The following is a 14,783-nucleotide window of genomic DNA, read 5'->3' as shown; positions in this document are numbered from 1 at the left end:
AATGCGCTTTGGGGTGGCGCTTGGGAAAAAAAAAAAAAAAAAAAATCATCACATAAGCCAGGTATGGTGGCACACACCTGTAATCTTAGCACTTGGGAGGCTGAGGCAGTAGGATTGCTGAGTTCAAAGCCAGCCTGAGCTACCTAGTGAGTTCAAGGCCAGTCTGAACTACATACATAGACCCTGTCTCAAAAAGACAAAAGTCACACAAAAACATCCTAGGAATAAGAGAAAACACTATCATGTTGGGCATCATGGTACATTCCCAAAATCCTGGCACTCTGGGAAGCTAAGGCAGAAGGATCCCAAGTTCAAGCCTAACCCAGGCAATTTATTGAGACCCTGTCTCAAAGTTTTAAAATCAAGGGTTGGGGATTTAGCTCAGTGGTTCTGTCACCTCTGTCACAAGTGCAAGGTCCTGAGTTCGATTGCCAGTACCAAACAAAAAACAAACAAAAAAACCAAACAACAGGGCTGGGGATTTAGCTCGGTGGTTTCACTGCCTGCCTAGCAAGCCGCAAGGTCCAAGTTCAACCCGATACCAAAATAAAAAAAAGAAGACCAACCAACAAAAATCCCTGTCAAGAGCCTCACATTCCCACCAGTACCTTCTGGTGTGACTGGTAAAAAAAGAAGCAAATGGACATGAAGCTCTGTGAAGAGCACCTAACACAGAAGAAACAGTGTTAGGGCCTGGTGCGTGAAGGCAGGGACACTCAGTGGTACCCCTGCAGCTCTCAGGGCCTGCTGCTCTAGTGAATTCTCACACCTGGCCGAGCACAGCCATGGCGGTTCCACAGCACCTACCCACCTCCCCCGCACCAGTCCCTAAGCTCCACCAGGAGGGAAGGGCCATGTATGGCTGCTTCATGGCTCCAGAGGTGTCTGCCAACAGGAGCCACGTTCCAGGTGCAAAGGTCAGAGAGGTAAGGGGGAGAGGTCCCAGCCTCAGCCTTTACCTTTGCCCCCTCCAAGTCCCCCAGCTTGCTCTTCTTCCTCATCAGGGTGTTGAAGAACGTCACATCAGCCTCCACCTGGTGCCTGTCCAGGATGCTCAGCAGTGAGGACTCTGCAGGGCTGCCAGGCTCCACCACCTCAGCCAGCAGTGTGAGGGTCTTGATGTCGGGCTGCAGCCCATGCTCTGCCATCTTGCCTAGGAAGCCATCCAGGCCCCCCATCAAGACCAGCCTGTCGGCAGAGGTGGTCACTGTCCCAAGTGAGATCACATCTAGGGAGATAGCCCCAAGGGCCAAGAGGTTGACCTCTGGGTCCAAGGAAGGTGGCTTTAGGGCCCCTAGGGCAAGGGCTGAAGTGTGGCTGGGCTCTGCCTTGGTATCCTCTTCAGGCTGGGCCTTGTTAGGCACTGTGGCTTCCGAAGGCTCTGGAGGAGCCTCCAGAGCTGGTGAAAGTTCCTCGAAGAGCTGCCTCTCCAGGGCCTCCACGTGCAGTCTGGCTGGCATGCCACCACCTACCCCAGGTCGGCCTCTCCTCCTTGCCTCCTGACTGCCTGCTCGGGGCTGGATCAGGACCATCTCCTCACTGGGCCTCAAGAGCAACCTGGAGGCTACCTCTGGGTCCCCCAGGCCACAGTCTCGAGCTGCCGTCAACAGCAGATTATAGCTATGTCGGTTTGGCTTGAGCCCCAGATACAGCATCTGCCTCCACACCTGCTCAGGGAGAGACAAACATCAGCTCAGTGCTCCTGCAGGGTAATAGCCTTTGGTGGGGGTGGGCACTTTGAGCTGGCAGTCAGAGCACAAACTCAAAAGGCACAAGATGGCTAGGGATGTAGCTCAGGGGCAGGGCCCTGGATGCATCCCCAGCATCCTCCCTTACACACACACACACACACACACACACACAACTTCTTAAATTACTGCTGGGGTGTGATGAGTGGTAGAACTCTTGCCTATTAGGCATTAGGGCCTTGGGTTTGATTCCCAGCTATAGCAACAACAACAACAACAAAAAGTATGGTATGGTGGTGCACACTGTAGTCTCAGCACTCAGGAGGCTGAGGCAGGAGGATCACTGAAGACCAAGAGTTAGTTCAAGGTCAGCCTGCGTACAATAGCTAAGACTTCATCTCAAAGAAATCAAACAGAGAGCCGAACATGGGGGCACACAACTGTAATCCCAGCACTCAGGGATTGAGGCAGGAGGATCGCTGTGAGTTCGAAAATAACCTCGGCTACATAGTGAATTCCAGGTCAGTCTCAACTACATACATACATAGTGAGACCCTGTCTCAAAAAAACCAAAAAAAAAAAGAAAAAGAAAAGAAAAGAAATCAAACAAACTAAAAGAATGTTTCTAACCCTACACTCAAGTCTGGAAAAAGAACTAAGGGAACTCTGAAACTCCTCAGGAGGCCTCATAGGACCATCAACTTTCCTCTCCCCTCCTCAAAATTGTTCTTATAACCCATTGCCCTCTCCCAGAGCTCATTTACCTGGGGTCCCTGTGCACCTTCTCCTGCACTCCCCTAAGGGATGGATGGCCAGAGAGCCTAGGTTCTACAATAGTCTAGGCTGACCTCTGAGGCTGGGATTCAGGAGCACCTCCCAAGTGCCCACTGCCCACTCTGTCCCAGACCTCCTTGAGACGGGGCAGAAGTCAGGACAGAGCCAGACACAGAGCCAGAGCACAGCACCAGTGTCAGGCAGGCTATAGCTGAAGCCCTCACCCTTCCTAGCTTGGACCCCAGGAGCCTATTTCCCTGTGGGACAAGATCATTCTTATCTCTACAGCATATCTAGTACATTCAATGTGTGATCAACAAACAGCCCTAATCACACCTAGGTAGCTCTATACTACCTCAGACTACGCCATTTTTTTCTCTGTTTTTGTGGTAATGGGGATTGGACCCAGGGCCTTCACACTGAGCTATATCCCCACTCCTTTTTTGAGATAGGGTCTTGCTAAGTCACTAACTGCCCAGGCTGGGCACAAACTTTCAGTCTTCTTACTTCAGCCTCCCAGATTGTTGGTGTCATAAGCATGTGCTTCTAGGCCTGGCTGAGACCATGCTATTTCTGGGTTTGGTTTGGTTTTTCAGACAGGGTCTTGCTGCATAGTTCAGGCTGGCCTTGAACTCACTATGCAGCCCAGGCTAGCCCTCGAGCTCACAGAGATTCTCCTGCTGCAGCCTCCTGAGGGCTGGGATCATAGATGTGCCCCTAACCACACTACATAGGCTCACTCTGTGGGATCCACAGAAGTACGCACCCATCCCTAGGGCTGGGATACATATCTGACATCTGGCCCTCATCAAAGGAGTGTAAGGGTGGGGAGGAGCAAGTCAGGCCCCTGCTAGCAAATCTTGCAAGGGGGCCACCATCCATGGGGCAGGATCTTGAGGGTCAGGGTCTTGGCAGCCACACCCCTCAAGCAATGGTTGACAGAAAGGAAGTGTAAGGGATACCCAGTATCCCATAGCAGCAGAGTATAGTGGCAGAGATTCAGGATTAGAGATCAAAAGAATGTCACTTTAACCCTGGGTCTCAGGAGCTGTAAGACCTCAGATCTCTGTGAGCCTTAGTTCCTTCACCTGCAAAATTAGGCTAACAAGCCAGATATGGTGGTCCATGCCTATAATAGCACTGTGGGAGGCTGAGGCAGGAAGATCACAAATTCAAACTCAGCCTGGCAACTTAGCAAGACTCTGTCTCAAAATAAAATAAAATAAAAAGGCCAGGGGATACACTTAGTGTAAAAGCCCTGGATTTAATCCTCAGTCCTGAAAAAAAAGGGGGGCGGACCCCAGACTGCCAGGGACCACAGGGTTAGAGAGTCTGGCCTGCCCACCCAGCAGAGCAAGAGACCTGAGCCTCACTCAAGAGACTGCTCTGCCTACCATCTATAAAAAAGGGGGAGAGGTTCCCTGCAATGGCTGCTGAGAAGGCCTGAAGATGGCAAATATAAAAACACTAGGCCAGGTACCATAGTGCACACCTACAACCTCATACTCAGGAGGCTAAGGCAGGAAGACTGCCAGGAGTTCAAGGCCAGCCTGAATTATATAGCGAGACCCTGTCTCAAAAAACAAAACAAAACAAATAAAACCACCTAGCATGGGGCAGTAGTAGGTGCTCGGGAAATACGTCCAGGATCGTCATCTAGCACCCCTAGCACAGGCTCATGCTCGAGGCAGGCCAAGAAGGCAGGGTGGGAGGAACAGACCTGCAGAGCATGTCGGAAGCCGGTCTTTCTGTCCTGGATGCAGCCCATGAGCAGGAAATTGAAGGTCTCCTCTGTGAGCATATGCCCCTTTTGGACGATCTCCTGGTAGGGGAACAAGGCAGTCCCACTGAGAACCCAAGATTGGCCCAGGCTTAGGCCAGATGGCATCTAACGCACGTGGGCCAGGACCAGCTCCATCCATCTGGGGTCTGTCAGAACCAGCTCCTGAGCAATGTACCTGGCTGCTCCACCTGCAGCCTCCAGACCTTTCTCCCCAGCTCTGGTCCCAGCACATCTGGGCAGCTCCTCTGGAAAGACCAGCCCAGTGGACGCGCTTAACTCCTGGACTCCAGGTTCTGGAATCACAGAGGGGGCTTTGTGTCCCAGCTCCCCCACTGGCCTGCTGTGGGCGTGAAGGCTTAGGTCCTAGGCCTTGGCTTTCTCATCTATGGAAGGATGTGCTTCCCAGGACCCTAGGATCAACCCCATGACTATATAGTGCTGCCCCACAGTGGCTCTAGTCTCCACCGGCCCGAGATGTCAGGGCTGGCTATGGCCTACTCTCCACACTCCTTCTACCTCCTCTGTCCTTGTGGTCAGTACAGGGAAGCCCTGCCTATATCACACCTGAGAAAAACAAGGGCATTTAGCACCTTGTTCTTGAAATGCCCCTTCGTGTTCCCAAGACCCTTACTAGGTCAAGGGGCCACTGTAAGCTGACAGGGTCCGGACTGTCCAAATAAATATTATCTGAAGGACACTAGAAACTAGGAAAACTAGTGTTATCTGTAGAAAATGCCTTCCTGACTGTGTGCTAAGTCATGGTTCTTAGAATGCTGGTCACACAATAAAACAAAGTAAGCTACCTATGTCACTGCTATGTAGTTTACTCTGTTAAGACTCCCCCCTCCGCAATAACTGAGTGCAGAACAGAGCTCCCTGGGGTACTATAGTTCACCTGGCCAATACTGGACACTTTGAGCTCCCTCTAGCAATTTCCTGTCCAGCCTGCCACCACTGAATCTTCTGGCAATTTCCTGTCTGTCCCCCTGCCCCTGGACATTCTGGTGATTAACTATTCCAGCCTGCTGCTAGTGGACATTCTGAGTACCTTCTGGCAACTTTCTTGTCCAGCTCACAACCACTGGACCTTATGCTTTCTTGCTACTAATTCGCAAATTAACTCTGTTCTTTGCTGTTGTTTTAGACTTTTCCTTTTTGTTTCTGTTTTTGAGAAAAAGTCTCACTATGTAGCCCAGGCTAGCCTCAAACTTTTGATGATCCTCCTGCTTCAGCCTCAAGAGTGCTGCAATTATAGGTGTGCACCAAGCCCAGTGGCTATTAATGCCTTAATGCACCTTCTCTCCCACAAGCCAGCTCAGGTTTTTTTCTTTAGTCCCTCAGAACCTACTCTCACTGTCCCAGCATGCTTGCTGGACCTGTCCACCTTACCCTTGCCACTCTCTTGCTCCTCTGTCCCACAGCCTACTGGGTGTGAGACTCAGGCCTCTGAGATCTGGGTACTGTTGGATTAATCTAGAATCCCCACAACCCAGCCCGGGTGGCTGTCTTATCTTTCCTGAGCCTTCTGCGGGAGAGAAGTCAGCTTCTACCTTACCCTGTCATGTGGGGCTGGGACCCTTTGGGGGAGCCAGAAGGAGGAGTGTCCCCACCTTGAATACATTGAGGCACATCCTTAGGTCTGCACACCTGGCAGCCACCTTCAGCAGGGCATGGTATGTTTTCAGATTGAGCTGGAAGTTTTTGGCCTGGAGCTGTTGTCGGAGCTTCAGGGCACTCTGCAGAGCTGAGTCCTTCCAGGGAGACTCGGCACAGACATTAAACAGGGCAGTGTATGTGGCATCGGAGGGCTCCAGGTCTCGCTTCTTCATCTGTTAAGATGGCAGAAACAGAGGTGGATCCAGGATCAGATAGACAGAAATGAGCAGCCACCCCAGAGCACCCTAGAGAGCTCTTCATGACCACATTCAACTAGTCTCAGACCACATCAAAATCTAGTATCTAATCGGTTTTCTTCACCAGAGGGACCCTAAAAATTGCTCCTGTACCCTGGGAAGTGCCAAAGAGAAACCATTCTCTCTGGACCTGCTCTAGGTCTGGAGTCTCCACCCTTAGGCCAGAAGAGGTCACCCTGACTGGGAAAGGGCCACTGAGTGGATCTGGCTGGGAAAGATCTAGCTATCTACTCTAGCTGAGGAGTCATGGACAAAGGAGCTCTCAGGAAACTGGGGATGAGGTCATCATCCTGAGTAGGAGGTGCAGGGGTCAGCAGGAGAGTAGAGTCTGGGGTTCTTAGGCGGCCCCTGACCTGAGACACACACAGTTGTCAAGCTTCCTGGCGGCTGGGGCTGGCACTTGAGTCTAGAAATGTCCTAGTGAAAGACAAGCACTATTGGCCAGAGAAAGGCCATTGATCACTGAGGGCAGTGACAAGACATGGAGGGACTGCAAAGAGCTTTCTAGAACCAGGCTGCTCAGGGATCAAATCTCAGCTCCAGCTCCCACTCCAGCGCTCTCATCTAGGGACTTGGTCTTATCTTGGTCATGTCTCTTCGTCTTTCTGGGCCTCAAGTTCCTTATTAGAAAAGTTCAGAGGCTGAGTCGTCCTTATAGGAAGATGTACAGGCCGCATGTAGCTTGTATTCAGTAGACATGGACTAAGGACTCCCACTTGCCCTCAGAGCCCCAGTGAGCAAGGCGGACACAGTCCATTCTCACTGAGCATCCACACAAGAAGGGAGTCACACTGCAGAGTCACAAGGAGATATGAGGGCTGTGGAGGACAATGGAAAACAGGACAGAGAGGGCAAAAGAGAAAGTACAATCAGACCTACCAACTACTTTCACCAAGTGACCAAGGTGAACATCATCAGTGATGTTATTTGACTTCATATTCATAAGAAGAACATTTCACCTTTCTGAGGTCCCTTTCCCAAAGCCACACTCCTGTCTCTTCATGAAGCAGCAGCATCTTAACACACATGGATAGGCAGTTTATACCATGCCTGACCAGTGCTCCTTGAAACTATCAAGGTCACAGAGAAAAGAAGAGACTCAGAAAATGTCATAGATTGCAAAAGCCAGAGTAAGAGCCAGTATGTGTGCCCAGATTGGATACAGAAATAGAGGCTGGCAGTGGTAACACTGGTGAAATCCAAACAAGGTCTGTCTGGGGCTTAGTTAACAGCCACACACCAATGTTGCCTGCCTTGTTTTGACAAATATACTATCACAGAGTAAGATATTAACAAGGTAGAAACTGGGTAAGGGGTGTATTTCTCTCTCTTTCATTTTTGGTACCAGAGCTTGAACCCAGGGCATTGACACTGAGCTACAACCCCAGCCCTTTTGTATTTTGAGACAGGGTCTCAGTAATTTGATAAATAGCCCAAGGTGGTCTCAAACTTATAATCCTCCTGTCTCAACATCCCAGAGTTCTGAGACTACAGGCATGTATCATCACGCCCATATAGTTGGAATTTTCTATCCTGTCTTTGCAACTTTTCTATAAATCTAAAATTATTCCAAAGTGAAATGTTTATTAGAAAAAGTAAGTCATTAAAAAAAGGCAACAGAGGGCTGGAGATTTAGCTCAGTGGTTCTACAGCCTGCCTTGCAAGCACAAGGACCTGAGTTCAATCCCGGTATCAAAAAAAAAAAGGCAACAGGGCTGAGGATATTTAGTTCAGTGATACCACACCTGCCTCACAAGCATAAGGTCCTGAGTTCAATATCTGGTATCACAAAACAAATAAATAAAAAAGTCAACAAAGTGATAAAGCACGGCCTGGGCTTCTCTGAGAAGGTGACACACAGGGTAGTCACTTAAAGATCCTCAGGCAGGTCTGGGGATTTAGCTCAGCGGTTTGGTGGCAGGACCAGTTCTCCCCCGTACTGATAAAGCACGGCCTGGGCTTCTCTGAGAAGGTGACACACAGGGTAGTCACTTAAAGATCCTCAGGCAGGTCTGGGGATTTAGCTCAGCGGTTTGGTGGCAGGACCAGTTCAATCCCCCGTACCAAAAAAAAAAAAAAAGATCCTCAGGGCTGCTGGGTGTGGTGGCGCACGACTATAAATCCCAGCACTTGGGAGGCTGAGGCAGAAGGATTACTGCAAGTTTGAGACCGGCCTGGGCTACACAGTGAATTCCAGAGCAGTCTGAACTACACAGTGAGACCCTGTCTCAAAAACCAAAAATCAAAAACAAAACAAAACAAAAAGATCCTCAGGGTGGTGACCAAGAACCACAACCACTCCCCTTCTCTGTCTGCTCTTTGGCACCTGAATGCTTTTCAACCAACCAGTCTTTTAAAGGCCATGATGCTACTTTTCTATTTGTAAGTGCAACTTCTCTCCCTGGATTGTTGCTACAGATCATCAGGCTTGGGTTCCTAGGAGCTCCCACTGGAGTAAGAACCTCTAGACTCTGGCTCTCTCCAGGAAGAGTCCGCAGTCCTCAGAGGTGAGACTTTTTGTGGGCTCATGCAGGAAACTGCTTCCTGGTTCTGACAGTGACAACAATGATATACTCAAGAGATACATGAGAGGAAAGTAAAGTGATCTTCCTGAAGAAATAAAATCCCTTTTCAAAGGCATACACTTGGAAACAGAGTGCACGCATGTGCATGTAGAAGGTAAAAAAGACCTTAAGTCAACTGGGCATGGCAGCAGAGAAGGGGCCCTGTGGGCTGTGCTAAAGGACTTGCACTTCATCTCAGCTCATCTCCCAGGATCACCTCCAGTTGACAGTTGAAGAATCTGGTGCCAGGGAGCTGAAATCGCCCACCCAAGGAAACATATCAGCAAAGGCCATGCTTAATCTAGACCCACTTCTTCCTGCTCCTGAAGCCCATGACAACCCTGGGACCTGCTGTCCACCCCAGCCTCCAATTCACATCGTTGTAGAGCCGGAAGGCCTTCTTCAGGTAGCCAACTCTTCCACAGCCCCCGATCAGCACGGTGTAGTTACACTCGAGTGGCTGCAGTCGCTCCTCTTTCAACATCTGCCTGTCAAACAGGTCCAGAGCCTCGGCCAGCTGGGAGGGAGTAAAGACAAAAACAAAAGAAAATACATAATGTGTCAAACATGATAGGTGTTATAAACAAAAAAATAAATCAGAAAGTGAAGGATGTGGGGAATACAGCCAAGCAGGGCCCTATCTAGAAGGGGACATGTGAACCAAGACTTGAAGGTGAGGAGGGAGGCACATGGCTGAGGGAACAGCCAGTGCAAAGGCCCTGAGGCAGGAATAGGCGTGGGAGCTGAATAAGTGAAGTGCTAGGGTGACTGTTGTAGGGTAAGAGAGGGGTGGAGAGGAGAGTGGAGAGGTAATGGAGGGGTGGAGGATGGAGTGGTATATCTTGTTAGCTTCATAAGCCATTGTGAGGACTTTGGCTTTTCTTTATTTCTTAACTGTTCATTATGGAAATTTCAAAATGTACACAAAATCAGACAGAATATAACTACAATGATTACAAATGTGTGGCCAATCCTATTTCACTTATAGACTGAAAACCCCTTCCAAACAGCATGGTTGCCTAGTTATTATTTACTGTGGTAATGCTCAGGCCTTTGCACTAAACTATATCTCCATATGCTTTTTTGGTACCAGGGATTGAACTCCGGCCCTTGCGCTTTCAAGGCAAGCAGCAGAACCACTGAGCCAAATCGCCCACCCTCTGTTTTTAGAGATGGGGTCTCGCTATGTAGTCAGGCTGGCCTTGAGCTCAGCAATCCTCCCGCGTCAGCCTCCCAAGTGCTGGGATTACAGAATATGCCACTACATTAGGCTTCCTCATCCCTTTATTTTGAGGGATAAAGAAAGGGACTTGTGACAGGCTTTTGCTAAGTAACTAAGTTGCCCAGGCTGTACTTGAACTTGTGATTCTCTTGCCTCATTTTCCCAGAGTGTGGGATTACAAGTGTGTGCCACCATGCCTGGCTTTTTTGGTGTTTTTCTTGTTTTTGTTTTTATAATACAGGGGTTGAACCCAGGGCCTTACACATAGCAGGAAAGTGCTCTACCTTTAAGTTAGTTATATCTCTAACTTTTTTTTTTTTTTTTTTTTTTAATTTTGAGACAGGGTCTTGCTAGGTTGCCCAGGCTGGCCTCCGACTTACAATCTTCTTGCCTCAGTCTTTCAAATAGTTGGGATTAGCAATGTGTGCCACTGTGCCCAGGTCCAAGCAGCATTTTTTTGTTTGTTTTGTTGAGACAGGGTCTTGCTATGTAGTTCAAGCTGGCCTTGAACTCATTACGCAGCCAATGCATAACTTGTGGCAATCCTCCTGCCTTACTTCCCAAGTGCTAGGATTGCATGCATGCACCACCATACCCAACTCGAAATAGCATTTTAAAAGCAAATCCCAGACACCCTACCATTTCATCCATATGATCTTCAGTACGTACCATGAAGAGATTTCCAAATATAAATATACAGTAATACCACTATAAATTCCCAAGAAACTGAGCTTTTAAAATTTATTTTTTATTTGCTGTACTGGAAATTGAACCCATGGCTTTTGCACTGAGCTATATCCCCAGCTCATTTTTTAAATTTTATTTTGAAATAGTGTCTTGCTAGATCACTAAGTTGCCCAGACTGGGCTTGAACTTGCAATCTGCCTGCCTCAGCTTCTCACACAGCTGGGATTTCAGGTGTGCACCACCACACCCAACTCTTTTTGTGTTGTGGGTATCATCCCAGGGTTTCAAGCAAGCTAGGCAAGCACCGTATTATTAAACCATACCTCCCACAGAGACAGGTAATTTTCCTTTTCAGTGCTGAGGATTGAACCTAAGGCCATAAGCATGCTGTACAAGTGCTCTACTACTAAGCTACGTCCCCAGCCAAAAAATGAACATTAACACCACTGAATACCCTGGGAGTTCTGGGAAGATGATTAATGAGAATGGCTTTCTGTTCAACAGGACAGCTCTGTGTTGAGAGCAGTCAGCGACACACAAGATGATACATGAGATGATACAAGCAGCAGGTGGCCAGGGACAGTGTCTCAATAGCTGAGGAGGTTGAGAAGGCTATTCCTGGGCATTCAAGGGTTTGGCTCTGAGAAATAGTGGTGGAACAGTGTGGAGGTAGAGTTGGTAAGAGAAAGAGAAGAAAGAAGCATGACCTAAGGAAATGTGGCCTGGGTGAAGCGGAATAATGGTATTGTCAATTTAGTGAGATAAAGAATATGGGGAAAGCCAAACACGCTGGTGGATGCCTGTAATTCCAGAACTCTACAGGGCTGAGGCAGAAGGATTACAAGTTTGAGCCCATCCTGGGCAACTCAGTGAAGCTCTGCCTAAAAATAAAATATAAAAAAGGGCTGGGAGTATAGCTCAGTGCAAAGGCCTTGAATTCAATCAAGTGAACTGTGGGGAACACAAGGTGGGGGACAAAAACTTCAGGCTTGTATTTGCACAGGTAGGTATGTGGATAAAAATAAGGGAGATGTGGGCCAGGGATTTAGCTCAGTGGTGCTATGCCTGCCTCACAAGGCAGGTGCAGGGTCCTGAGTTTGATCCCCCGTACTAGGAAAAAAAAACAAAAACAAAGAATAAGGGAGATGTAGGCAGCTGGATGTACAGATCAGACATCCACATAAAGGCCAGGACTGGAGATATGAGCAGAACTGCAGTGGCCAGGGGATACTCAATGCCACAAGGTGATGGATCACCAGGGTGAGTGAAGATAGATAAAGCTCATGGGCCGAGTGCTGAGCACACCAACAATTAGCACCTGGGAAGGCTGGGTTGCTTTCCAAATACACAAAATACCTGCCCACCAGAAAGAAGAATCCCAAGATTCCCTCACCTTTCCTTCCTTGATCAGGCGTTTACACTGAAAGAAGTACCAGTACGGGGTGTTCCTCCGGCCCCGCCACAGTTTTGGCTCCAGTTCCTCTTTCTCAACACTCTGTTCCCTGAGTCGCAGGTTATAAAACTGGGCTGTTGATTTGTGGAATAACCTCCGGGAAGAGTACTTGTCGGAGAGCATGCCAAAGCCTTCTTCCTCCTCTTCCTCCTGAGGGGCCACAGGGCTGGCCTGGCTTGGGTCAGAAGGCAGGCTCCTCACATTCTTATGGCTCCCCTGGCCTGGCGGAAGCTGACAAGAAAAACTATAACAGGCTGACACCGGCCAGGTCTGCCACATAGCAAGTTGCACCCTGCCTGCTCCCCATCGGGCTCCAAGAGGGTTGAGGTGTTGGAGGATGGACAGTCCCATGGGGCAGGGGCTGGAGAAGAGCCGGGCAAGTCTCACAAGGTCCATCTCTGGCTTTCCTGTTCCACTAGCACCTGGAACAAAAGTCAGGAAAAACAAGGAAATCAACTCAGGTACACAGTCACAAAAGGCAGAAAGAAGACAGAGAAATGGTTGTGAGTGCAGAAAGGCAGAAAAGTTTCAGCTCAGATTCCAGCTTTGCAAACAACTCTGACCCAGGTGTGGTGGTGCACACTTGTAATTCCAGCACTCTGAGACTGAAGCAGGAGGATTACAAGCTCAGGCCCAGCCTAGGCAACTTTGTGAGACCCTGTCTCAAAAACAAAACAAATTCAATTCCCAGTACCACAGGAAAAAAACAAAAAACAAAAATAAAATACAACAGGGCATGATGGTGCATGCCTATCATCCTAGCACTCAGAAGGCTGAGGCAGGAGAACTACATAGTGAGTTCAACATCAGCCTGAATTACCTAGTGATATCTTGTCACAAATCAAAAAAACACCTAATCACTGGCCTCTTATTATGGCTTGTATCTATATATCTCCCCCGAAAGCCTCATGTGCTCAAAGATAAGAGCTTTTTGGAGGTGGCTGGATCTACAGTGTGTGAATATGGATTAAGGGTGTGTGATAACTACAAAAAAAAAAAAAATCCACTGATTGCTTTAGTACAGTTCTGGATATGGATAATGAGAAAGCCCACCCACGGTATGGTTGTTACCAACCGATAGGCTTGTAGCCTGGATGGGATAAAAGGAAAAGGGAGGCTCACTGCTTTGCTGCCTGCCCTACCATAGACTGTTTCTCTTCTGCCACATTGCCCTGCCTTGGAACCAGCTGAATACAGACTTAAACCTCATAAACTGTGAGGTAAAATAAGCTTTCCTTCTTTAATTTGTGGGTGTTGGGTATTTTGTCTCAGAAACAAAAAGTAAGCAAGACATCTCTGCGCTGAGATTAACAATAATGTCACCCACAGAGCACTGCAGCACTGGTACTGCAAATACTTGTTAGACATAAGATATGGACACTGAAATCATCATCCATGAGCACAGGCACTGAAGTCAGAGCTGAGTTTCAAGTCCTGGCTCTGGCTTTGTGTTGAGACCTGTTCCTTGACCTTCCTTTGCCTCAAGAATGTTTCAACTACAAGATTAAATTGAGCTGGGCGTGGTGGCATACATCTGTAATCCCAGCACTCAGGAGGCTGAGGCAGGAGGATTGCTGTGAGTTCAAAACCAACCTGGTTTACATAGTGAGCTCCAGGTCAGTCTCAACTATAGAGAGACCCTGTCTCAAAAAAAAAAAAAAAAAAAAATTAAATGGAGGGCTTGGGGATTTAGCTCAGTGGTGCTTCCACCTGCCTTGCAAGCTCGAGGTCCTGAGTTCAATTCCTGGTACCGCAAAACAACAACAACAAAAAGATTAAATTGAGATGTTTTAATTTTTTCAGGATTGGGGACTAAATCTAAGGCCTTCTCACTGAACTGTATCCCCAGCTTCTTTTCTTTTTTTTTTTTTCTTTTTTGATTTTTTTGAGACAGGGTCTCACTATGTAGTTGAGACTGATCTGGGACTCACTATGTAGCCCAGGCTGATCTTGAATTCACAGCAATCCTCCTACCTCAGCCTCCTGAGTGCTGGGATTACAGGCGTGTGCCACCACGCCCGGCTTCCTTTTCATTTTTAATTTTAAATCAGGGTCTAAACTGCTAAACTGCCTAGGCTGGACTGAATTTGTGATCTTCCTGCCTCAGCCTCCCAGATTGCTAGGATTACAGGCATGTGCCACCATGACTGGCATAAATTGACATTTTTTTTTTTTAGCATACTGTTTGGCATTCAAAAGATATAGCTATTATCATTTATTATTGAGAAAGAGTGTTGGCATTTTGTCTTTGGCAAAAGGAACCTAACTCAAGCATTTCTTTTCTGCAAAATCTGGGCAAATGGGCAAGAACTGTGCTAAGACAGCAACCACTAGCCACATGTGATTACTGAGCACTTGAAATGTGGCCAGTCTGAACAGAGACTGCTCTAAATGTGTATACATATCGGATTTTAAGGATTTTGAAACATAGTATAGAATACACGAAGTATTGTAACTTTTATAAATGCTAAAATAATACTTCAGATATGGTAAGTTAAATAATATATAACACTAATTTCATAATTTCTTTTTAATATAATATGACTTGAAATTTAAAATTATACATGGGTTTGCATTACATTTGTTGGGACAACAAAAAAATTTTTTTAATTAAAAAAAAAAAGAGCTGAAGGGCTGGGGATTTAGCTCAGTGGTTCCAGCACCTGCCTCACAAGCGCCAAGGGCCTGAGTTTGATCCC

At 47.8% G+C, this 14,783-nt stretch overlaps 1 protein-coding gene across 2 annotated transcripts in view; it reads right to left on the bottom strand.

The window, feature by feature from the left end:
- LOC104875278 (pentatricopeptide repeat-containing protein 1, mitochondrial) overlaps positions 1-14,783 on the bottom strand; it is a 20,017-nt gene that overhangs the window by 3,836 nt on the left and 1,398 nt on the right. For both annotated transcript variants that reach the window (XM_010642727.2, XM_010642728.3), the window contains exons 2-6: positions 12,025-12,506; positions 9,099-9,239; positions 5,856-6,074; positions 4,183-4,284; positions 960-1,667 (exon numbers count right to left, since the gene is read on the bottom strand). In XM_010642727.2, coding sequence (XP_010641029.1) covers positions 960-1,667; positions 4,183-4,284; positions 5,856-6,074; positions 9,099-9,239; positions 12,025-12,480 — 1,626 coding nt within the window. In that variant the 5' untranslated portion in view covers positions 12,481-12,506. The remainder of the gene's footprint in view (positions 1-959; positions 1,668-4,182; positions 4,285-5,855; positions 6,075-9,098; positions 9,240-12,024; positions 12,507-14,783) is intronic.

Source organism: Fukomys damarensis, unplaced genomic scaffold, assembly GCF_012274545.1.
Source record: "Fukomys damarensis isolate Sample0158 unplaced genomic scaffold, DMR_v1.0_HiC HiC_scaffold_17, whole genome shotgun sequence".
NCBI lineage: Eukaryota > Metazoa > Chordata > Mammalia > Rodentia > Bathyergidae > Fukomys > Fukomys damarensis.
This window is presented reverse-complemented; position numbering and strand designations above follow the sequence as displayed.